The 25,141-nt window shown below is 50.3% G+C and overlaps 1 protein-coding gene across 1 annotated transcript in view; it reads left to right on the top strand.

The window, feature by feature from the left end:
• Positions 1-3,801: 3,801 nt before the first annotated feature.
• SYT6 (synaptotagmin 6) overlaps positions 3,802-25,141 on the top strand; it is a 35,850-nt gene continuing 14,510 nt past the window's right edge. The window contains exons 1-2 of the mRNA XM_005428100.3: positions 3,802-4,124; positions 22,581-22,914. Of these exons, the coding sequence (XP_005428157.1) occupies positions 3,971-4,124; positions 22,581-22,914 (488 nt within the window). The 5' untranslated portion in view covers positions 3,802-3,970. The remainder of the gene's footprint in view (positions 4,125-22,580; positions 22,915-25,141) is intronic.

The following is a 25,141-nucleotide window of genomic DNA, read 5'->3' as shown; positions in this document are numbered from 1 at the left end:
CCTTCCTTCCTGGATATTCAAGGAGTGGAGTGTCTCTAATCAAATAACTCCTCCCAACCCCCACATTTCCACAGGGAATGAACAGCCAGAAGAGACTCAGAACACACAAGGAGGGAATCTTGATATTTCCTTTATATTTCTGCTGTTGCTCTGTGCTGCAGATTTGATACTTAGCACAAAGTAATTGTTTTTTAAACTAATTGTATTGGACTTCAACTAAATCTCCCTCGCTGTCTCCGTAGGATAAGGTGCTCTCCTCCTCTGTGCAGGCAGGAATGAGGTGAAGATTTTGGGTTTCTCTCTGTTCACACAGCTCCACCACCCTGGAGAAGTGTGTGGAGGGGCACAGCAATCCCAAATGTTGTGTTTATCCACAGATGACTCGGCGCCGTTGCCAAAGGATCCAGATCCACGTCATTTTTCCTGGCAAGAAGGTCTGGATCCTTTGTGAGCTGTTTCCAATTATTATATTAACTGGGAAAGTAAACAATGGCATGCTATTAGATAGAGCTGGCACAAATAAATGCTGCTGCTCCCTCTCCAGACTTGGTTATTATTAAGAAATAAAAATATCAGCTTCAAATAGATCCTAATGCGGATTAAATGAACAGCATGTTCTGTCTCAGCTGGACAAATATATCTGGGATTCCAACTTAGTGGCACATTCATGGAATCATGGAATGGTTTTGGTTGGATCTCAGAGCCCATCCCCTTCCAGCCATGGGCAGGGACACCTCCCCCTAGCCCAGGTTGTTCCAGCCCTGAAATAAATAAAAATCCCTTCCAGTGGATATGTCTGGAGCACACCACCCTCATTAATCCAATTGCAGCACGCTGTAAAACCTCCCAGTTCCTCAAATGCTTGTGCAATGCTGTCTCTGGTGCTTGGCTTCTGCTTTTTCTGCAGGGAAAATGATGCTCTTTCGTGCCTCTCAGATTTTAGGAATTTTCCCACTCCCAGCCTTGCTCACTGAGCAGCCTTGAGCAGCCACAAGCTGCAGTTTTCCTTCTTTCCTTGCAGTTTTCATTCATTTTGTGCTCCTGTCCTCAGGGGTTGTTTCAGAGGTAATTCAAGAGCTGCTGTGTTGCCTGGAACTCATTTCTTTGTCGAGTCTGTTGAGCCACTTTCTCCCAAAGTTTACTCCACTCCCAGCCCTCCTGGGGTAGAGCTGCTGTGTTTAGCTGTTGGCTCTGCCTCTCCAAGTGTGACCCCAGACACTGGACAGGATCAGGGGGGAGATAAATGCTGCCCTGTGGGGGAGAGGCATCCCAAGGGCAGGCAGCTGCAGGGAAAGCTCTGCCAGGCACAGGAAACCCAAAATGCCAGGGGGGATGTGGATGAGACAACACCACTGAGCCCCTGCAGAGGATCAGCTCTGCCAGCTCCTTGGGATTTCGGGAATTGTCTCTTCTTCTCACACTGGGAGGTGGAAACACAGCTTGGGGAGCAGTTGGGTCTCCAAGTGCCAGCTCAGTCTGAGGCAGCTGGAAAAAGGAATTTCTGGCCAGACCAGGAGCTGCCCGGAGGGGTGGAGGGAGCTGCAGGGTCTGGGGATGGAATCTGACTTCTCCAGGGCTGCTCCATGGGGCAAAGTGGGAGTTTCTCAGCAGGACATGAGAGGGAAAATCTGTGCCCCTGCTGCTGGGTGTGTGTGGATGTGGGAGAGGAAAATTGGGAAGCAGAGCTCCTGCTTGGGAAAAGCAGTGCTTGGATTTTCAGCTCCCACCTGGCTCTTTCCCAGCCTTCTGTGCTGGACACTAAAGAGTGTGTATGACATAAATTCAAAGGTACAAGGTGTAAAAAAATCTGGTTTTTGTTCTGAAGGAATATTTGTTGACAGTATGGATGCAGGATCTTCTGTTATTAGTATCCAGTGAGCCTGGAATCCTCTGATATGTAAATCAAGGTGAATATTTGACCCAAGGTGACTTTAAATTTAAAAGTAAAAGTTCTTGGTATTACCTTTGTAATAAAATTACCCTTTTTCCCCCCAAATAATTGAATTTTATTATTGATTTCTGTGTTACAAGCTCTCAATTGGGCATTAACCTTTTTCAAAGGGTTTAGCTGCGGTGTTTTTTTGTCTGCTGAAATCCCTTCAAGATAAATTCAAATTTCAGATGCAAGACTTGACTGATATATTCCAGGAACTCCTCTCTTGGTGCCAGTTTTGGTGGCTCAGGCAGAAACTGTTGCTGTGCTGGAGACATGACGTGATGCCTGGGGCTCATTGCATCCCCCTGGGTACAAATCCTTTGGTTTTGGGACTCTGGGACACAAATGCCCCAGGGCAGGCAGTGAAAGGAGGAGCAGAGAAGAGGAGCTGTTCCCTCCCCAACCAAGCAGATGTTGTATGGATCCAAATCTCAGGTTTGAGGCGTCATTTGAGCCTCAAGTTTCTTAAAAAAATAAGTGGGTGAGTGGCTTTCGGGAGTTTGTCATCTAAATGTAAAGCAAACTCTACCTGAGCTTCACCTCTGGGAAGTTTCTGGTTTAGCTCCCAGTGTCTGAACCTCTTCCCAGTAAACACAGACCTCTGGGGCTGCTGGTGCTGGCTGCAGGTGACAGGTGACAAACACCTTCAGGAGGAGTTGTCAGGGTGCACTTGTGCCTCAGCCTGTCCACAGCAGCAGCTCATGGAGCACTGGCCAGGCTGATTAAAAGTCTCCCTTTAATTAAAAGTCTCCCTCTAATTAAAAGTCTCCCTTTGTGACCAGTTACTGGATTAAATAAAAGATTTCACTCACGTCGTCCTGGCAACAGAAGTTTTTGGGAGAAGCAGAGCTTGGCTCTGCCAGACACAGGTGCCACGTGGGGACAGCAGGGATGTTCTGGTGATGTGTCCAAAAAACCTTGGTGTGGCCAAGGAGGGACCAGGGTGGCCAAAAGGGCCCTGATGCAGCTTTCCAGGGGTATTGGGCACAATGCCTTTGTGCTCCTCAAGTGCCACCCACACCCTCTGTGTCACACCAACTCAAGAGCTGGAGGAATTGTCCAGCCTGGGAATGGGGTGTGGAGCAGGTTCTGTGCCCAAGGCAGCCTGTGCTGTCCTGGGTGCTGGTGCCACCCCTGCGCCACTCTGCTGTGACAGCTCCCAGTGCTCCAGCAGGTCATTAACAGAACCACAAACACCATCTGAGCATGCCCTGCTGTGCTGTGGGGCTGAGGGACCTGTGCAGCCTCAACCCTGGCTCTCCACAATGCTCATTAGGTTTGTACAAGCTGCAAGAAGTCATCCTGCTGTACATAATTTTAATTGCCTGCTCCACAATTGCCTGTCAAATATATGCTCTGTCGTGTGGCATGACCTGCCTGCTAAATTGCAACAGGAATAAAAAAATACTGCGGAAAGTAAAAGGAAAAAAATCTAATTATGAACTAGAACGGCGTTCTCAATCTCTATTGCCACCTGCAGCCTGGTGTGTTAGGACAGCACAAACAAATCAATAAAACCTGCAGCTTTTCTTCTGCTGCCTTTGGCAGTTGTGAGTAGTTTGTGCAGTGTTTGTGGGAGCACTCTGGTACCTCCTCTCTGCTGATGTGCTGTCCTCAGCCAGGAGGTTCCACCACTCATTTTTATTTGCAAAATCCAAGGTTGGGACGCCAAACTCCGCACCTGGAGAGAGGGCAGCAGCGAAAGGGTTAAAAGGAATTATCTGGGCTGCAGCTTTAATGCGTCTCGTGTGGAGGGCACGAAACTGAGTTTGGTAGGAGGTTCTTTGTCTGGAGCAGCCTTGGCAGTAAACAGAGCTGTGATCTCAGAGGCGATGAGGCACCGGGAGCGCCGGGGGCTGCGGGCTCCGGCTCCGAGCAGCGGCCCTGGGGCAGCTCCGCGTGTCCCAGCAGGTGCTGCCCCGGCAGAGGATGGAACTCGAGTGAAGCTGCTCCTGTGCTGAGCCCCGAGCCCAGCCTCTGCTCCTGCTGAGAGCTTCCTAGAGAGCAGAGGGAGCGGAGGATGCGGACGGGGCGATGAGCGCTCCCAGGGAGGATGGCCGCTGTCGCAGGGCCATCAGCATCCTCACCGAGCTGTGCCAGAAGAAAAGCCTGCCCAGCTTGGACCTGGACACCTGCAGGGAGTTCCTCCTGCTGCCTTCTGACCAGAGCCTGATTATCTCCGAGCCAGGTACGGCCCTGCTCCCGTCTGCTGGAGGGTGCTTGTGGAAGGCAGGAGGGACATCCATCCCCTACAGGGGAGGAAAATGTTTGGGAGCTCCGTGTTGGACTCAGGGGCTGGTCCTGGCACCCCTCTGGGAGGGTTCCTTCCCTTTCCACATGTTCCATGGTGAAGTTTTGGCTCAAGTCCTGCCTCACCTGTTGATGTGGAACAGGGTGGTTGCACGGGGGGACAGCCGGGATAAAGTTGCCAAGATAAAGTTCCTTTTTCAAAAACACAGACTCCTGTCCTATATGAAACAAAACCAAACCAACAAAAAGCAGTAAAGAGCCTACTGAAGCCACTGGGACAGCAGGAACTGATTGATGCTTGAGAAATGGAGGGAATCCCATGGATTGCATGGATTTCTGTTCACCAGTAAGGGATCTTGGTGTGCTTTCATGTGTGCTCTACCTTCCCTGAGAATTGCCTGAGGTCAGGCTGGTCCTGGTCAGGCTGTAGAGCCAGGGAGGGACTCTGGTGTGCCAGGGATGAGTCAGGAGCAGGAATTCTGCTCTAGGAGCAAAGGGGCAGCTCTGTTTGCAAAGTGGGGAATTTTCCCTCCACCTGCTCTCACAGCTGCTCACCCCAGAGCTCTGCTGCTGTCACTTCAGAAGACATTGGCAGGAGCAGTTGGAACCCAGGCTCATGTGCTGAGGAACAAAACCTCAAATCTCAAAGCTTTTAGAATTATTGCTAACCTGCTCAAAGTTGTTTATTTGTATAGTCCAACATTTTCATAGAGGGCTTCTTCTGAGGTTCCTGCAGGCAATGATCTGTAAACCCAGTGGATTTCACAGTGTTTTTTACACCATGAATTTTCACAAACTCTCCTCCTCTGCTGAGCACACTGTGCAGCACAGCTGCCCATCAATCCCTGTCCCAGGCTTTCTGTGTCACCTTCCCTTCCTTTCTCCTGCCCCTCTGTGCCAGGATCTCATGCTGGGGTGCAGCTGGTACCCCCAGGGCACAGGGCACCAGGGTTCTGCCAGCCCTTGGTTTGCAGTGGTGCTTCCAGCACTGCTTTGCTGACAGCTCCAGGCAAACAGCCTCCTTCCACATCCCACTTTGTCTGGAACTTAATTCTCCTCTTTAAATGAGTTTGTTTTATACCTGCCTGTTCTGGAGGCCTCTTACCATGGCTGGTTGTGTCCTTAAACATCACATCCTGTGCAGCTCTTGCAAATAGAGCAAACAGCTTGCAAACTTATTGCATCAATTTGGAATTCTTTACCTTGCACCAAAATTAACATTTTCCTGACTCTGCAGCAGAAATACTCCATGCTGTTCTTGTTCTGTCCACCCTGATATGACAGATCTGCATTTGTTTGTGCAGCCTGTCCAGGACCTCTTGTTCATGTCAGGATCACATCATCATCATCATCTGCCTTTAGCAGGGGGAATGTCTGTGTGCTCTGAGCTGTGCTCAGCCCCAGTGCCCCAGGCGAGTTGTGCTGGGCTGGCTGCACGAGCAGCCAGGGCTGTTGTCTCTGCTCTGCATGACTGGGCCCATTTTTATGTCTAGACAGCACAGAGGACACAGTTTGGGCCTGACAAGTACCAATATTTCTCAGTTCCTGGCTGTAAAGCTGCTCCAGCAAGGGGGAAAATCTGTTTGCATCAAGTGTTTACTAACACAGTCACAGAGGTACCAAGCCTTCCCCATCAGTGTCTGGATGTTTATCTAATTATCTGCACTGATGCCTTGTCCATTTTATCCCGAAGTCTCACGTGGAGCAGATTTGCTCTGGGCTGGCTGCGGTCCCATGTTCAGACCCAGCAAACCTGTCCTCACAAAGGCAGGCAGGGGAAGCTGGGGCTGTGTGCAGGTGAGCAGATGGCACCAGGCAGGTGCTGTGTCAGGAGCAGGGCAGAGGAGCCCTGGCTCCTGCTGGAGCGTCCCCATGCAGGCAGCACAGCCCCAGCAGCCAAACACCAAATTTGCTGGAGTCAAACTGGCCTTATTTGTCATCTTCACGTGGAGTCTCTGGCTTCTCAGGCAGTTTGTTGCCTCCTGGATAAATCTATTAACTGCTGGCTGGATCAGTTTGGCTTGTGGAGTGTCCTGCTGGAGTTCAGGTTGAAGGAAGCACTGCCAAAGCTGGAGCCAGGCTGCTCCTGCACAGCTCAGCACAGGGGCAGCTTGGTCTTTTCTGCTGTTTCATGTGTGGATGGGGAGCAGTATCCTCAGGGAATGTGTGGAGCCAGGTATCATCAGCCTTCTTGAGCTGTGTCCAAGAGTGGAAAAAACCTGTGAATATAAAAATATTACTGTATAGTTTATGTAAGAGTAAGTTTTTGTGCGGTGATTTAATTTTTTTTTTAAACCATTCTGGACTGAGTGGCTGAAAGGGCTGCTGTGGATGGAGTGGATGCACCTCTACTCCCTGGTTATGTAACAGCTGAATCTCCTCCTCACAGCCAACAAGAGCAGCCGAGCTGCAGCATTTCTCTGTGCACACCCAACAGAGGAGGGAGGATTGCAGGCTGCTGCCTCGCCTGCAGCCAAACCCGTCAGAAAAATGAGGAGTTTGTCTGGGGAAGGTTTTGGTGCTGCTGTCAGGGGGCTGTGAGGGGGAGCTCTCCCTGCAGTTGGGCCCGTGGCAGTGCCAGGAATAGAGCTGAGCTCCTGGCTGGCCCGAGATGGAGCGAGCTGCAGCATCCCTTTGTTGTGCCTGTCTCCAGTCCTCCCCCGGAGCTGCCTCCATCTGATCGCTCTCTTCCCTGCCAGGCCTCAGCTGGCAGTGTCACCCGGGCTGTGGGGACAGCATTTGCCTCAGGTGATGGCCCTTAAGGGGATGGGCTCATCCCTTCTGTGCCCTGGTGGAGCAGTGGGAGCTCTTGGGTGTAGCTGAGAGGGTTTGTGGTGCAGCTGTACTTGGCTGTGGAGCAGGGGAGTCAGGACCCCACAGGACTGTGGGGACAGTGATGTGTCCCCTCTTCCCATCCTCTCTGCCCATGGGAGTGGAGCTGCAGCAGGTTCTTTGGGACACAGGGTGCTGACACAGGGCTTCAGTGGTCCTGCTGGGTCCCTCCCAGCTCAGGAGGTTCTGTGGTTCCCCACAGCCTGCTCTGAGCCCCCCTGAGCTGGGTCCTGCTCCCCCTGGTTCACAGAGCCTGCCTGGGACAGAGGCTGCCAGCCCGTCCCAGGAGATCCTGTGGGGAAAAGGGGGAGCTTGACTCCTTCTGAAATGATCCTGCAGGGCTGATGAGAGTTACTGAAGAGAGTGAGTTTTGATGGGATATTGGGAAAGATTTCTTCCCTGTGAGGGTGGTGAGGCTCTGGCACTGCCCAGAGCAGCTGTGGCTGCCCCTGGATCCCTGGCAGTGCCCAAGGCCAGGCTGGATGGGGTTTGGAGCAGCCTGGACAGTGGAAGGTGTCCCTGACATGGCAGGGGTGTCACTGGATGATCTTCAAGCTCCTTCCCACCCAAACCAGTTTGGGATTCCATGATTCTGTGACTGGAGCCAGCATCTGGTGATGTTGATTTAAAGGATGGTGCCTGGGTACAGGAAGGAATTTATCCTGGGATCAAAGCACATCCAGGAGAAAGCCTCTGGGTTTGATTTCTACCTTCAGCACTTCTGTGCTGAGACTCTCTTTAAACAACCTAGGTTGGTTTTTATTTTGCCTTAATGATCCATTTGTTCAAAGCGTTGCTGCCCTAGTGGAACCAGGGCAGGAGGCAGAGGCTGATGTACAGAGGGGCTGCAGGTTGTCCCCAGCAGACCCTGCTCATCTCAGCGTGGTGAGACCCCTCCTCAAACCCTCCTTCACACACTGATCCACCCCAGCAAAATGCTCCTGTGCTTTCCTGATGCAGGAGGAGAACGCTGGAGTGAGAGGAGGGAACAGGACAGCTGGGGAAGGCACAGAGTCAGAGAGACCTCCTGATAATCCCAGCACATGGTGTCAGCTCGCCTGTGTCCAACCCCCAGTAATTCCGAGCACATTTACTGCTTTGCCCCTTGTGTGAACTGCTCTTTTTGAAGGTCCTGGTGCAGGCAGTACAGCTTGTACAGCGCTGAACACCCTCCTGGCACTTGGCAAAGACTATTAAAATGTTAAACCAAGCACAGAAGTGTTCTTGCTGCAGGCAGGAAAAAGGGGGGAATTTCTGGGCAATAAAGGATTTTTCATCGCAGGAAGGTTGGTGCAGAAAGATCTTTTTTTTTATTGAGAAATTGGTTCTGGAGTATTTTCTGGGGAAAGAAAAACCACCTGACCCCTGATAGATTAGCTTGACTAATGGGAGAACTGATGACACCCTCATTCATGGTTATGGGATGCCTTCAGCCACTACCTGTGAAATATGGGCATGTCTTGAATTTACTCACTAGGCACAATAACACACTTTTCTGAATCGCCATTCAAGTGTATTTTAAGTCAATATAACAGTAAACATGCTCCAAGCCACCCAGGCAAAGCTAATATTAATCACTGAAGCTTGAGTTTCCAGAGGCCCAGCATGTGAGGAGCAGCTCCTTGGGGCAAATATCTTTTTTCTCACAGAGTAATGCACTTGCAAAATGGATCTTGCCTTTCCTCCTAGAAAAGAGCCAGCCAGAGCTACGTGCAGCAAATTTGCTCTTTAGCCCAACTAAACCAGGCTGGGATCTTGGAGGTATCAGATTCAAACCTTGCTGCCAAAGAAAGGTTTGTAAAACTGTGTTGAAATAAGGTTGAAACCGGCCGAGAAAATCGAGGAAAAAACGGATTAAATCGCCTGTCTCCAGACATGTGTCTCTGCTCGTGTATTGTGTGCGGATCTGTGGCTCTCCAGCTGCCTCTGGCTATGCTCTGTGATGGTCCTGGCAAATAAAATGCCCCTCTGGAGCTGAGTGGAGTGTGCGTGTTCCGCGAGCCCCTCTCTGCATAGGCGCAGCTTTGCAGCCGCCTAATTGCCGCTGCTCGCTTCATTGCCGAGGCAGAGCAGGGAGGCTGCTGCTGTTTGTGGTGCGTGCGGACCCGGAGCTGCTCCCATGCAGCTGCAGCAGCCTCATGCATAGTCAGGGCTCAGCATCCCCAACTCCATAGAAACAGCAGCGGGATCGCTGCCGCCGCTAATTGATGCGCGAGCAGGGACCGCGCTGAGGAGCTGCCGCCGCTCTGGTGAGTCCACATTTCTCAAGTTACTTTAATCATTCTTTGCTTTTTCTTTCCATAATATGAAGCGTGTTTTCATAATTTAAATGAAAATAATTTCAGCAAAACGCCTTTGCTGTTGAAACATTTTCCCCCTGCTCTCAGAATTCTCCCGGCATTGCACGGAGGGGCAGCGTGTGCTTTGAGCTGGTTCAAACCAGGGCACAGCCCGAGCTTCCCCGCGGTTTTTTGGGATGACTCCGGGAAGGTGTTTGGTGTTTCTGGGTTTGCAGGTGTTTGTCGCTTGGCATCCTGGCTGTGCTGGAGTTGCTGCACTCGCTGTGTGTGCTCCTGGCAGCCAGAACCTCTCCCATGTGTGTGTTCGTTGTGCAGGGATAAACCAGACCCAGAACGGGGCTCGTGTCTGATCCAATTGTTTTATTTAACTATAGCCTCAGCTACCCTTGTTTTTCATAACTGTTTCTTCTCACTGCTCACATTTCCAGCTACAATCAAATATTCTTTCTCAGGACCCCAGGTTTCCATCTCATCTTGTTTAGGCAGCTTTTTCTACCTTTAATATTTGCTGTTTCTCTTTCAAAGATGACAATCTATATTTCCCCTTCCCATCTGTGTGTTGGAAAATCAGAGATCTTGTCTGTGAAATGTTTCCATCCAGCGGACTCCCTGACAGAGCAGTCGCCCTGGCAGTTGTTGGGGAGAGATGCAATTAAGTCCCTCTGCCATGTATTGTCTTTAATTATATTTGTACCTTGCAAAATGGCATCCTGGAGGGTCAGGGAGGAGATTTTTGGAGTGATTGGCTATTAAATGTACATTTTCCCTGCCTGGGGGAAAAAAGAAAGTTCTCCTGCGGGGAGCCCTGCGCGCGGCGGAGCCGCAGCTGCTGACTGAGGGTGTCTCTCTGTTTAGTTCAGTTTGTTGTGCTGTAGCAGGTTCATGTTTGACAACATCACAGCAAACTGTGCAGCGAAGCCTGAAGGCAGCATGCCAGGAGCTCCCTTCACACCAGCCCTCTCCAAACCATCCTTGAGGCACACGGCCCTGGACCATTTGGAATAATGATTGCCCAGGAGTTCTAGCCCTTGGTGTTGTAATAATCTGATTTTCTGTGCCATTCACGCCTCAGTTTCTCTCTCCAGATGCAGCACTTCATCTCCTGGATGCTGGTGAGCGTTTACTTGGAGTTGTTTGATCCCAGCTCTGAATCTGAGCTCTGGTCAAAATGCTTGTGCTGAAAGAATTGTGAGCTGCATGGTATGGAGTGGTAGGAGCTGTTGGAAAAGGGCATCTCAGAATCCATTTAATCAATGAGTAGGATCAGGCAGCCCAGCCTGCTCACTGCAGCGCATTGGAGGGGTTCAAGACCCCTGTCTTTGCTCCAAGCTAATGGAAACAGCAGCAGCAGCTGCTGATGGCAGGAGCAGAGCCATGGGGAGGAAGTTCCCTCCTCACTCAGGGCAGCTTGAACAAAGAAATGCTCTGTTTCAAACCTCTGCAGGGTCCCTGTACGCTGTGGGGGCTCCAGGCAGGTCAGTCCTTCCTGGCTGCTCCATCTGAGCCCAGCTCTGGGTGTGCCAGTGCTGCTCTGCCCGTTCTGTGCTGCTGGAGAGGCACAGAGGAGGAGGGACTGCTGTGGGTTTGTGTGGCTGTTTTGGGTTTAGGTGGCTCCAGCTGGCAGCTGCAGGGCACCAGGCTGGGCATCACCCAGCCTGTGCAGCACCTGGAGCCAGGGCAGTTCTGGAAGGATCCTACACCTCTGGTTTTGGGTGTCCCATGGTGCAGGTCCAGGCAATAAATGCATCCAGAATGTCTCAGGAGCTCAAGGAGCCTCTGGTGCTGGAGGGGCTCTGTGTCCTGGGCAGGGGGCACTCAGGAAAGCTCTGGGAAGCTTTTCAGGGCTGCCTTGTCCCATGCTTGGGGTCTTCTGCCCACCCTGGCCGAGGATTTTGGGCTCCGCAGACTGTGTCCTCTTGTGGAGCCTGGGAGACTTCCAGCACTGGGATGAGGAGAGACCCTAGGTCTGCTCCCTGCCAAGCTTTACCCTGAGATCTTTTCAAGGCAGCCTGGTTTTAGTGGGGTTTTGAGCCAAAATGGGGTCTGAGAGGGACACACAGGGGAGCCTTTCCCCAGAATTGGATCCCACTGCAGGAAGTGAGGGGCAGCGAGGTGGCAGCTCCAGGGTGGAGAGTCTGGGCACAGAGGCACTGCTGAGCCTGGAGTCTCACAGCAGACACAGCTTTGATCAAGTTTTTAAAAGGAAATTTCAAGTTCCAGGGTTTTTGGTTGCTCTAGGGAGAGGGAGAGAGAGTGAAAAGCTTTTACTCGTTCCGTTTTGCATCCTGAAACGCACTTGGATTTCTGCATCCCAGAAGTGTCTGGATTCCCGTGGTTTCCTCTCTGCCTGGCTCTGCTCAGCTGCAGCTCTGGATCAGAGGCTTTCCCTGTGCTGAGCAGCCTCAGCCAGGCTGCCCTGGCACACAGGGTCACAGCCTGGGGGATGAGGATGCTCAGCAGGGATTTAACCCCAGCCCTGGCCACTGTGTGTGTTCAGCACCACCGGGTTGTTTACAGATGTTGCTACAGCATATTGTGATAAAATGTCATGGGATTAGCACACAGCCTTGTGCCATAATTGCATTCACTGTGGCTTATAATAGTTCATTAGCTTGTCATCAGTTAGGCAGAAAGCAATGACAACTCTTCCTATCACATTTATAATGCTCTAGAGAGCAGCTGATTAAGTCACAAAGTGACATAAATCACCAGGGAATGTTTCCTTCGGCTTGGAAAAGTTTTTTTTTCTCTTTTTTTGTCACTTTTGATAACAGAAATGCTGCGTTTCTGACAGCACAAAGTTCCCCTTTGGGTTGCACATGCCAGCAGAAGTTTCAGTGACAAATCCGCAGCCTGGAGGGAAAGCCCAAATCGGTCAATAATGGCTGAAAACCAACATTTTTGGTCTTCAGGAGCCTGTGATGGGTCTCCTCCAGCCCAGCAACTTCACTGAGAGTCAGTTCTTGTCCCTGGTGTCTCTCAGCACTGTGTGAAGCCCACAGTCACCAGTGGGGTTTGTGGCTGGTGGTGGGAGAGGGGAGTTTTGTCTCCAGGTCCATCTGGGGAGATGAAGCTGAGGATGGGCTGAAGGCTGTCCGTGGGCAGAGACAGGGTTCAGGAGGGAATTTGGGATATTGGATACTCAGATTTGGAGCTGCAGCCCTGCAGAGATGCGGCTTCTGTGGGGTTCAGAGCTCTGTTCTGGCTGCTACACTGGAGGCTCCTCCTGCCTGGAGAGCCATGCAGTGCTCCTCAGCTATCCAGGATTTTTGCCTTCTTTTTGGGCAATTAACTCTTCATTCTGTTTCAGTGGGAAAAGCACACGGTCCAGGCCACTAAACTCTCATCTGACCTCACATCCCTTTCTTTGGTGTATTCTGCACTTCCATTTGGTTGGACTCAATGATCTTAGAGGCATTTTCCAACCTTAGGGATTCTGTGATTTGTAAGTGTTGATTTTTTTCCCCTTTGTTTTGTTACATATTCACATAGGGACATGAAGTGCCTCACAGTTGACTCTGCATTTGAAAATCACCTTTGATGTGTCCCTCTGAATTATTCTGTTCAGATTTCCCTCTGGTTTTTAAACTCCCCTGGGGCCTGGAGCAGCTCCCACTCCCATGTCTGAGAGCATTTGCTGTCTGTTCCCTGGTGAAGGAAGAACCAAACCATGAACTGAAGAGCCCCAGGTGACAAAGGGTGTGACAGTGTCTTTTCTCTGTTTAATGCACTCCTTCAATCAGCCCATGAGGTGTGACAGTCCCCACACAGGGATGGGGTGCAGAGGGGATGGGGACAGCACTGACATCACCCTGGGCCAAGACACACATAGAAAACACCTTCACTCTCCTGTGAAAACGTAAAAAGTTTAATAAAGGACAATAGGAAATGAAGACCATAGAGCAAAGGTTGTTAGGGTTGGCACTCAGCCAAGAGCACCCCGTTATCTTTGGGGACACCCCTTAAATACCTTCTCCCTTACATCAGCCTGTTGCATATTCATAGGCCCTTCTGCATAGTGAACTTTTCCCTAAACTAATTGACATGCTCCAAAAATTGTTTAGCATATCTCTTCTTTGGTTCTGCCTTTTTAGAGCATGTGTATTTTTTGGTTGTGGTTTTAGTCCGTTCTTATCACCTCCAGTTTTTGGGCCTTGGTCCTCACTGGCTTCAGACATTGAGTGCTGATAATTGGCAGATCAGTACAGGGGTCCTCCTCCTGTGTTCATTGGGTGTTATCCCATCCAAGCAGGCATTTTAACACAAGCACACTTACATCAGCTATTTCACTGAGCTTAATTAACAACAGAAATAAAAACTACATCTTTATAACAAAATTACTTCAACATGACACATATAAAATCCATTTTAATATTTGCAAAAAAGCCAATATTATAATATGTATCTATAGCACACAGCAGGAGCTTCAGCTGCAGCCTGGATATGTAGACAAGGATAAAACAACTCTCTCTGCTGCTTGCAGGCAGGGCACAATGCAGGTGACAGCTCGGGGGTGTCCCAGGAGCTCATCCTCTCCCAGCCTGAGGTGCCCCAGGCTCCAGGCTGACATGGGAAAGCCTCGAGGCTATGGCTGGGGATGCTGGAAGAGAACTTTATTCCATGTGCAGATTTGTGGTCTAAGCATTTTCTCCTTCATTATGACTTGGAGTTTATAAAATTGGGGAATTTGCAAGTATTTGCAGTAACGAGCTGAGAGCTCCTATCCAGGACAGCGAATTGTCAGAGAAATCTCTGCTCTCTGTGACCACTGACAGCACCCCAGGGAAGGGCTGGAGTGCTGCCAGGGAGCTTAGGCTGGATTTTGGGAAAAGTTCTTTTCCCAGAGGGTGCTGGGCACTGCCCAGGCTCGCCAGGGAATGGGCACAGCCCCGAGGCTGCCAGAGCTCCAGGAGAGTTTGGACATCACTCCAGGGATGCACAGGGTGGGATTTGGGGGTGTTTGTGCAGGGCAGGAGATGGACTGGATGATCCTTGTGGATCCCTTCCAACTCAGGATATTCTAAATTATACATCAGTTAAAGTAAAACACTTTGGATGAAGTTGTCTCCTGTTCCAGCTCATTTCCCAGCTGCAGAATCAAATCCCCACAAGAATCACAGCCAATGGTGAGGAAAGCCCTGGCCTTGCTCAGTGAAGCAAGTTCTGCCTGCCTGGGAGGGATGAGGCTGCTGTTTGCTCCTGGCCATGGATCAGCCACTGGAAACACTTGGATCCCTGCGAGGTCTCCATATGAAGGGTTGTCTCCATCCTCAACGTGCAATAATGAGATGGTTTGAGTTTTATAGTCTTATATAATTACTCTCAAAATAGCTTCTGATTCATCCTCCCCTTTGAAGCTTATAGTTTGCATTCTGATAAGCTCTTGCATGGCAGGAACCCTGTGGTAGCAGCAAATTAATTTTTAAGAAGTTTTTTGCTGTCTAACTGAAACTTTGGCACAGCCACTTGGAGCATTCCTGTCCTGACCTTCCCAGGATCCATTTCATGGCTGGGTGTGTGCAGGAGATGAGGAGGCTCTCTCAGGATTCCTGGGGAGCCTGTGCTGGCAGGAGGAAGCTGGTGGGAGCTGATAGTGCAGGACTCAGTGTCCAAGGACTGGGGAAGCAACAGGAAAAATCTCATTTTAGCTTTCAGGGAGACTCTGGCTGGATGGGGCTGGGAGAAACCTGGAAGGTGGAAGGTGTTCCTGCCCATGGCAGGAGGTGGAAGGAGATGAGCTTTAAAGTCCCTTCCAACCCAAACCATTCCACGATTCCACAATTCTCTGGATGTCTCCTCTCAGAACATCCCCCTCCTGAGCATTCCCAGCCCTCTGCTTTGAGAGGGGCCTTTGCCACTGAGCTCTGTGCGATGAGCTGAGTGTGAAAGTGCTCAGCAAACTGTGAGAACTTGTTCTCAATCCCATTCCCTGTGCTGTCTTCTGTAGAATTCCTTGTGGTTGGTATGGAATAACAAAACAAGGCTTGGCCATGTCCAGAGCAGCTGGGACTGGCTGCCTTCACCTGGAGAAACCTGTCCTGTGGTGCTGGGAGTGTGCACAGAGTGAGGGGGGGGTCTGTCAGGGTCTCCCTGGATGCTTCATACCATTGTGCCAAATGAGAGGAACAATCAGTGGTTTCATACTTTCACTACCAAGAGAATAAAACAACCTGGTTTGTGAGCAGGGACAGGACCTGAGGGAAGGGCTGGAGCTGTGCCAGGGTTGGAAATCAGGGAAGGTTCTTCCTCCAGAGGGTGCTGGGCACTGCCCAGGCTCGCCAGGGAATGGGCACAGCCCCGAGGCTGCCAGAGCTCCAGGAGAGTTTGGACATCACTGCCAGAGATGCCCAGGGTGGGATTTGGGGGTGTCTGTGCAGGGCAGGGTATGGACTGGATGATCCTTGTGGGTCCCTTCCAGCTCAGGATATTCTGTAATTCTGTAATTCTGTGATTCTGTGATTCTGTGCTTTGTTCTGGATTGGTCACAGTGCCAAGCACGGCTGCGATTTCCCTTCCCTCTCCCCCAGACTCTGGGTGCAGCGCTGCCCTCGGCTGGGCCGTGGGCCCTGAGGGAGCCTGAGCAGCACCAGGGCTCTGGCTGCCCTGAGGGTGTCCACAGCTGTCACCTGCTCCCACTGCTGCCACCAGTCCCTGCACACAGAAGCTCTGAGGGCCTAAAAAAGCCATGTTTGTGACCCTGGGACCCACAGTGATCCACGGGCTGGGGTGTGCTGCTGCAGGGGGCTCTGCAGCCCTCCCCACCTCCCACAGCATGAGAGAACATCTGAGGGGCAGCAGGAGCTCTGCCTCACCCAGAATTGTGTCCCGACCTGGCCCTTTAACATCTGCTGGGAAGCTGGTGGAATATTTCCCCCTCTCCAGGACCCAGCTCTGTGCTGTTGGAGCAGCAGCTCCTGCTGCCAGGCTGCCTGTGAAGAGCCAATTGACGGCAGCCAGACTTTGAAGTGACAGCTCCTAATGACTCGTCTAGCTCAGGAATATTTCAAGGCATATTCCTGTAGCTCCTGCCTGCCTGCCTGCCTGCCTGCCTGCCTGGAGAACACCACCAGCAAATCAAGAACTTGATGAAGTTTCAAATGGCGGCCAAATGGCAGTGAGGGGGCCTGAAATGTGACAACAAAGCCATCAGTAGGGGACTGGCACACTGGACACAACCCCAGCAAAGAGGGGCAATCAGAGAGTGGGCTTGCAGTGCTTCCCTGTCACTGCCATGCCCTGAGCTCCCCCTGTGAGCTCTGGGGACACAGAGCCTGCTGCTGCAGGAGCTGGGGCTGTGGGGGTGACAGGGACGGTCTGATCTGAACCATTTGCTCTGCTACCATTCCCGAGGCCATGGCAGGCTTGGAGGGGGATGAGGAGCTGGCTGAGGACTGCTGCACTGCAGCTCACCTCTCCCCCAGTGCAGCATCCCAGGATTTATCAGCCAGTGAGTTGCCTTTCCAGAATCCCTGGTGCAAAGGGCTTTGCTTGCTGTTGCCCTCCCTGCTGCCCCTCAGGGTTTGCTCCGTGCTGTGTCCCCAAAGGGGACATTCCCTCTTGTCTCTGTGGTGCTGCTGGATGCTGCTGTGGGGTTCTAATATTTGATTTCTGTTCCATCCAGTCCCCGTTCCTTCCTCCAAAGCTGAGCAGCTTTGCTAAATAAACATCTCTGTGGCTGGGGTTTAATGGAACCCTTCCTCCTCCTCCGCAGCTGCTGCCCTGTGCTCCCCCCTGCCCTCACCTCTGAGACCCACCACAGCCCCCCGTGCCCAATTTCCAGCCCTCAGCTAATCAGGCTTACATTTCTGATGCTCCTCAATCGAGAGAAAATGAGATCAGCAGTTGGTGGGAGCCTCACGTGGTCTCTTGTAGCCCCAGAGCTGCTGCTCTCCTCCAGCAGCACCTCTTGTACCAATCCGTCACTTGAGTGCGTGCTCCCTGCAAAGCCCTGCAGAAACAGAACAATATATCCTCACAAACACTCCTGCAAGAGAAAAAACTAGCAGAAAATGGACAGAGAAGCCTGCAAGTATCTGCTGGGCTGGTGTGAGTGATGCTTGCTGTGTGGGGAGGCACTCACCCAGCCAGAGTGAGTGAGGTGATCACCATCACCCTGCTCTGGGCTCTGCCACCTCCCAGAGCTGCCCTTCCAGGGGCATTGGCTGTGGGAGGGTGTTCCATGCCCCAGGCTGCAGCTCAGAACAGCCAGGAGCTGCTTTTACAGCTGAAGCGATCCCAAGCTCTCCCTGATGCCCAGATTTTCCGTGAACCACCAGAGAGCTTAGGAGGAAGAACCTCTGACAAGGAAGATGTCCCTTGGCCCTTGGCAGGGTCAGGCTGGTGGCTGTGTCTGGCAGAAGGTGGCAGAAGGTCAGGTCAGTGTCACCACTGCCTTGGTGAGGGGCTCCAGGGCCTGAGGAAATGTCTGTGCCCTCACAGGTGACAAGAGAGGAAGGGGACAGCCAGGTCCTGGGGGCTGGTGGCATCACCCTGGTCCCACCCTGCACCTCACAGAGAATTTCCAGCCTCTCCAACTTCCACTCGTGCCATTCCAACTTTGTTTAAATGCAACAGGTAGCTGGAATGACTAATGGCTGCTGGAGTGCTGAGAGAGCCATCAAACATGTTGTGTTTTCTCTGTGGGGAGTGGGTGGAAGGAAAGCTAAATTACATCTTGGGATATTAAATATAACTCTGCACATTAAACTCGGAGTTATCCATGAATCTCTTTAATGACAGCACAAGCTACTTCACAGCAGTAAAAGTCAATGTTGCCACAATTAGACCACTATTGTCTTGCAGTTAATAGACTGCTCTAATCATGACTTTGTCATATTATTAATCGCTTTTGGGTTGGACTTTTGCTAATTATCCCCTTTGGTAACTCAGTTTAGGCATTAGGAAGTCAGCAGGGACATCAAGCTGAAAGGCAGTTGGACCATATCTCTTCATTAGCTCCCATCCAGGATGAAACAAAACGGGGGTTGTGCTGAGGAGCTGCTCTGTGATCCATGGATACCATGGTGGGAAGGGCTGGACTAACCAAGGAGCGTTTGCCCTTTCCTCAGTTTTCTTTTAGCTTCACAGTTTTAAACTGTAAACCATTGATTCTTTGTCCTGCCCTGGGCTGTTTTTGATTTAAAGGCAGTAGGAAGTAGTGACCTTGGAAATGTTGCAGTTTTGAGCTTTTTGGTGTGCTTCAGTAGCAAGGGGTTTGGGTGTTACAAAATCAGTAAAAACACAAACCAAGAAGTCAAGTCAAAGGAGAAATGGGATCAGTTTTGGGTGACGTTGAGGGAATCCAGTCTTGTTTGTGCTCTTGGTGTCCCCATTGCTGTCAGCTTCAGGACTTTTTATGTGGTGTTTTGGTAACAAGTACCTATACAAGTACCAAGTAACAATATACCTATAAAATACGTATATAATAAATACAAAAACTCAATGGCTTATCCTAAACATACCAGCTCAAGAAGGCAGATCACAGAATCACAGAATCATGGAACATTGAGGGGTTGGAATGAACCTTAAAGGTCATCTGGCCCCAAATCCCTGCCATGAGTAGGGACACCTCCCACTAGACAAAGTTGCTCAAAGTCTTGGCCTGGCTTTGAGCACTTCCAAGGGTGGATCCTGTCAGTGTCCATGTCCATCCCTGCCCTGCTCCTCGTTGCTCTGAGGGAGCTCTGTCACTGCTGCCCTGCAGCCAAAAGCATTTTCCAGCCGAAGGCTCCTTGGGGAAGCAGCGCTTGCTCCCAGAGGGAGCCAGGTTGTAAAACAGCCATGTTAATTTGTGTTTGCAACCTCCTTCTTTTAAGCTTTATCTTTTCAATTACAAGCTGTAATAAGACCAATTTTCCAGTTTCTCCCATGTCTCCCGTGGGAACTGGTTGAGGATGAGGGAGCAGCACTGAGTTCTATAGGACTGGGGTGAGGAATGGCTGGCGCTGCTCTGCGCTTGTACCACAGCACTTACCTGATAACAAAGTGGCAAATAACTGTGAATTTTTAAGAGGGAAACAGAACAAAACCATATTTCTTGTCGTGTTTTTCCCCAGGTGGGACATTGCTCAGAATGATGATGTGAGTCTCCCTTGTGAGCAGTTGGGATCTGAGCTGTTCCTGCATTAGACAGAGCCCTTCCTCACTGCTGGATGCAGGCACATCCCTCTTTTCCCTCTTTTCCCTCTCTTCCCCAAATCTTGGATCCAAACCTTGAAAAAGGGAGAATAATATCAACCAAGGAGCTCATTCTTCCCCTGGGCTCAGGTGTTCTTTTGGGGAACTGGCCTTACCTCCACTCATTCCAGGAAAACCAAAGCAGCCTCTGGCTCCAGGGCATTTTCTGTTAGGTGAGGAATGATCTTGTTTTTACAGTTTCTTGTAAGTTAAAGGACATTTAAAGCGTAGCCTTTTCAATACCAGGTATTTTTTAGAAAGCAACAGGTATTTTCAAATCCATAAGAGAAAGCTCATTAAATCAATGAAGGTCAACTCTGTCCAATTGATATTTAAGTTTAATAAGTCACAAAAAAAGTCTTGGAGAATTCAGTGTCATCTTCAAACAACCCAATATTCTGAGCAGGCAGATGATTTAAAACTGTCTGTAAAATCCTGATCCCTTCCACTCGTGCTCTGTGTCAGCTGTCAGAGGAAGGAGTAGGAGGTCATGCATTAAAGTATCTGTGAATCCTGTCAGATGCATTATGAATGCCAGCCCTGAGAGGAGTGACAGGAGCCAGGATCTTTCTCAAGCTGGCAACAGGTTTTCTGAAAGGATAATTGATTATTTCTGATGGTTCCCATTAATGAGCCTGGTGTGCTGGCAGAGACATGCAGCCTATAAAACTCCTTGGAATGGGTGGAAATATCTTTAAAAAATCTTCCCTGTCACGCAGCAATTCCCAGCAGTGAGAGATTCTGCATTGCAATGATTTCCTTTGTACCAACACAGAGGTATTTGCAAAAAGTCCAGGTTCTTGAGTTTTCTTATGAATGTTTGACACTGAGTTTCCTGGGCACAATTCCAAGATTTAAGTCAAAGGATAGTGAAGTGGAACCTCTGTGCTCTCAGCTTTGGTGAGAATACATTTAGGCAAATCTCCGAGGAAGCTCTGCTGCTGGTACAACCTTATTTATTATTGAGTAAGATGGGATCTGTTTATTCCCCCCAGCAGCGATCTGTGTTTCCACCTCAGAGCTACAACAGAAAATAAATGACCTGTACAGGAGGCTGGGAAGGGAAAAAAAAGTTGAAAAAACCTCTGGGTGATGTTTATCCTTCCCATCCCATCCCTTCCAGCCCTTCCCTTTTGAGTCAAAAACCCACAGGCAGCCAGGGAGCTTTGCCTGGAGCTCCTGCTGGATTTGCTGGGCTCAGTAATTTTGTGGAAAAACAAAATCCTCCAGGATATCAGGAACAACAGATGGCTCCCAGGCACTGTGCAGGGCTGGCTTCTTCGGGTGTGGATGTCACATTTTGTGTCTGGTGCTGCCTGGAGATTTCACTTATCCCAAATTTGCAGTGGCTGATGCACTCCCTGAGAGACCTGAGCAAAATTTGATGGTACAAATGTGCTCCTGAGCACTTTGCTGTCATGGTTCACCAGTGGTGGGTGGGGGGTTTGTTGTTTTGTTGTGATTGTGGGGGTTTTTTTCCTTAATTTTTACATTCAGCTATTTATTCAAGATTAAAACCCAAATCTTTCCTCATATTTCACAGATTTTTCTCAGCCTTAACATCAAGGCAAGGTTAGATGGGGGTCTAGGCAACCAGGTCTGGTGGAAGGTGTCCCTGCCCATGGCAGGGGGTGGAATGAGATGATTTACAAGGTTCCTTCCAGCCCAAACCATCCTGTGATTCTATGATTAAATGTCTTATTACAGCTTTACAAACTAAACTGCGTGATCAAAGGGAACAGGAGGTGTTTTATGGCTCCTGTTTAAGGTAAAGCGCATCAGGATTTACACTCAGAGCAGCTGTGATGCAGCCCAGAGAGGAGTTCCCCAGTTCAGAAATGCTCAGGGCACCCACCCCATTCCTTGGGGCTCAGGTGGGGAATTCAAACTCACACAAAACACTTATAGTCCAGGAATAGACATAAATAGGATGGATAAGAGGTAGTGCTTGTTTCATATAAACTTTTGCAGGTTTTGGTGATTTTTTTGTTTGTCTTTCTGTCCTGACCTGCACTTGGGTAGTTAAAGGAGTGTGGCTTTACTGGGCACTACAAATAACACAGCCGTCAAGGAATTGTCCCTGACCTCCATTCCATGATGGATTTCTCCACAGTCCTGATGCTGCAGAGTTGCCTCCAGAACAAATCCTGCCTCCACCATCAGGGACTGGTATTCCTTGGAATCCTGAGCTCTCAAAGTTTTGGTCTGGATGAGGATCTGGGAATTAATACACTGTAGGAAAGGAAGCAAAAATAGCCAGTGTTTTCTCTTTGTGCAGCGCTGTGAATCATTTCACAGCCTAGATGATGTGTGTGTATATATATATATATTTATATACACACACACATATATGTATATATATATCTTCATTTTCCATTTTTCCTGATTCGTCAGCCACACGTATGGAAGCTCTTTCCAGAAAAAGACTGAAATTCAGCACACATGAGGTAAAAGTGTCTCAGAGCATCAGAGCACACACACAGCTCCTGTGCTGCTCAGAGTGAGGGAGACTGTGTAGCACTTCCTGTACAAACTCCTGCTATGTTTGGTTTCTCTGCATCAGCAGCTTGTGATTATTTTTTCCTTGGTGTTGGTATTTATTTTGTATTCCCTATGGGCGCATCTGGACAAGATGTGGGTGCTGACAGTACAATAACAATTCACTTCCAGGACCTTAGTAAATGGATTTTTTCATTCCTGTGCCTGAGCAGCTGTGACACGAAGCAAAAAGGCATGCAGCACCGAGCTTGTTTCTATCATGGAATTGTACACATCTTCTTGATTTCAGACTCAGCAGTTTGCTGATGCTGCAGAACAAACCAAGGATGGGATTTTATAGCCAGTTTAAGCATCAGGGTGTAAAACTTCACAGCCCTGTCCATATGGAGACACCCATTTTCTCCCCAGGTGTGTCCTGAGCCTGCCAGGGGTGCTCACTTGGCCTTGGCTCTGAGCTGAGAGCTCTCCATTAGTTGTGATTTAAGTCAGTTTGGACCATTCCTTCCTTTTACTTACGATCTTCTCACCATCTGTCTCTTCTTTTCTTCTTTCCCGTCCCTCCCTGTCACTGTCCTTGTCTCCCTCAGAGCTCTCCGTCAGCCTCCTTGCAGTGATAGTCATTGTGTGTGGCCTGGCCCTGGTGGCAGTGTTTGTGTTTCTCTTTTGGAAGCTGTGCTGGGTTCCCTGGAGGAACAAGGCCCTTTCCTCCCACCTGGCCGTGCTGAGGAGCGAGGCAGGCCACAAGGACAGCATGGCAGACAAGCTCAAGGACACGGGGGCCATCAGCTTCCTGGAGGCAGCTGTGAAGATCAGCCACACCTCTCCAGACATCCCTGCAGAGGTCCAGATGTCCATGAAGGATCACATCATGAGGCGCACGCGGATCCAGAGGCAAACCACGGAGCCAGCCTCTTCCACCAGGTGAGGGATGGGGTGGGATCCATGGGGTGGGGTGGGATGAGATGGGATCTATGGGATCCATGGGACGAGATGGGATGGAATCCATGGGATGGGTTCCATGGGATGGGATGGGATCTGTGATATGGGTTCCATGGGATGGGATGGGATCTGTGATATGGGTTCCATGGGATGGGATGGGATGGGATCCATGGGATGGGATGGGATGGGATCCATGGGATGGGATCCATGGGATGGGATGGAATGGGATGGGATGGGATGGGATGGGATGGGATGGGATGGGATGGGATCCATGGGATGGGATGGGTTCTGCAGATGGGAGCTGCAGCTCCTCCTGAGGGGCAGCTCTGGTCTCTGTGACAGCGACAGGACCCAGGGAATGGCTGGAGGTGGGTCAGGGGTGTTTAGGGTGGGTATCAGGGAAAGGTTCTTCCCCCAGAGGGTGTTGGGCACTGCCCAGGCTCCCCAGGGAATGGGCACAGCCCTGAGGCCCTCAGAGCTCCAGGAGCATTTGGACAGCACTCCCAGGGATGCACAGGGGGGATTGTTGGGGTGTCTGTGCAGGGATAAGAGCTGGACTTGGTGATCCTTGTGGGTGCCCTCCAGCTCAGGATATTCCATGATTCTGCTGGGTGGGGCTGAGGTGCTCAGCAGGGACACTGCTCTGCGAGCAGCTGCAGAGGTGGGAGGATTGTTGGATGGAGCCAGAGGTTCAGAGACCATTTGGGAGACTAAAGAGAGCACCTACACAGCAGATTACTGTCCAAAGCTTGGCCATTAACCAATGAATGTGTTAAGACTGTGGCTCTTTTAAAAAATCAGAGATTCAAGTCCTGTTACTGCGACTTGACCTCATTGTGTCAAGTCACCCACAAGCTTTGGCCACTTTAATTTTGTTCCAATATGAGAGGCAGGCTGAAGTATCAATGATGTACCCTGTCAGACAGAATTAGACCTTTTGGCTCTCTCTCTCTGTTGTGGCTCCTGGCAGAAACAATTAGATCAGCACAATTGATGGATCGCTCGCTGCACAAGCCCTGAACCAGCTGTGCTCGGTGCTTGTGCTCAGATGGGGACAGAGACATCAACATCATCCTCAGGAAGTCAGGGAAAGGCTGTGTGAATCTCCCTCTCATCTTGGACATGAGGAGAGATTTAGATTAGATGTTAGAAAGGGGATCTTTACTCAGAGTGGGGTGAGGCCCTGGCACAGGGTGCCCAGGGAAGCTGTGGCTGCCCCATCCCTGGAAGTGTCCCAAGGCCAGGCTGGAGCAACCTGGGATAGTGGAAGGTGCCCCTGCCCATGGCAGGGGGTGGAATGAGCTGAGCTTTGAGGCTCTTTTCCAACACAAACCATTCTGTGAAATGCAGCATGTCTCCTTGACACAGAAGGAGGTGAAACAGGGACAGGAAAGAGGGATCACAGGGTCCTGGCTGCGCCCCAGCACTTCTGTTTGCCTCGCTGGCCGAGCCTGGGATGTGCACAGGAGTGTGACAGGGAAATCAGGCTCTGCTCAGAAAATTGGCTGCACTTTTGCAGGATTAGTGAGGCACTGATGGCAGCCCCCTGTTTGAAGGAGCTGAGGTAGATCAGCATGGTGCCACCTGCATTTGTGAGCCACACTCTTTTATTTATCCACACTGCTTTTTGGACAGCTGATTCCCTCTCTGCATGCACACTCTCCTTCTGCTTTTATTACACCTTTCCAACAGAGGAGGAAAAAACCCTCAGCCAGTCTGAATTAGGACAAACAAAGTGGGACTTAGCTGTACGTGGGCAGGTTTCAAACACACTTTCTCCTTGGCAGGTTCCTCTGATTCACAGCCCAGCCTAACTCTGTCCAAAATACCTCTGAGGAGCCTGCCAAGGTCTCCAAGCACCACGTATCACTGAAGGCTAATGCTCTGGGTGTAGAGTTTTTAGTTTGGTTAAATAACTCTATAAACTGCTCTTGTAAACACCAGATAATCTGAAATAATGCCCTCAGTCCACAGAAAGCTTTTATGCTTTGTTCAGATAAAGCTTCGCTTACATACAGCTTGTGCTGGAGGAGAGCTCAAGGCAAGAGACTCTTCCTGACGAGGCTGTGCCTCCCTCCCTGTCAACAATTATCTATCAGTGTCTGATGAGTCTGTTGGAAAAGTCTGGAAGCAGCAATACCCAGCAAATCCAGGCTGGACAAGGCTTGAAGCAAACTGATCTAGGGGAAGGTGTCCCTGCCTGTGGCAG

The sequence above is a fragment of the Geospiza fortis genome, unplaced genomic scaffold (genome assembly GCF_000277835.1).
Source record: "Geospiza fortis unplaced genomic scaffold, GeoFor_1.0 scaffold391, whole genome shotgun sequence".
Lineage (NCBI taxonomy): Eukaryota > Metazoa > Chordata > Aves > Passeriformes > Thraupidae > Geospiza > Geospiza fortis.
Note: the sequence above shows the minus strand (reverse complement) of the source record. Positions and strands in the feature narration are given on the sequence as shown.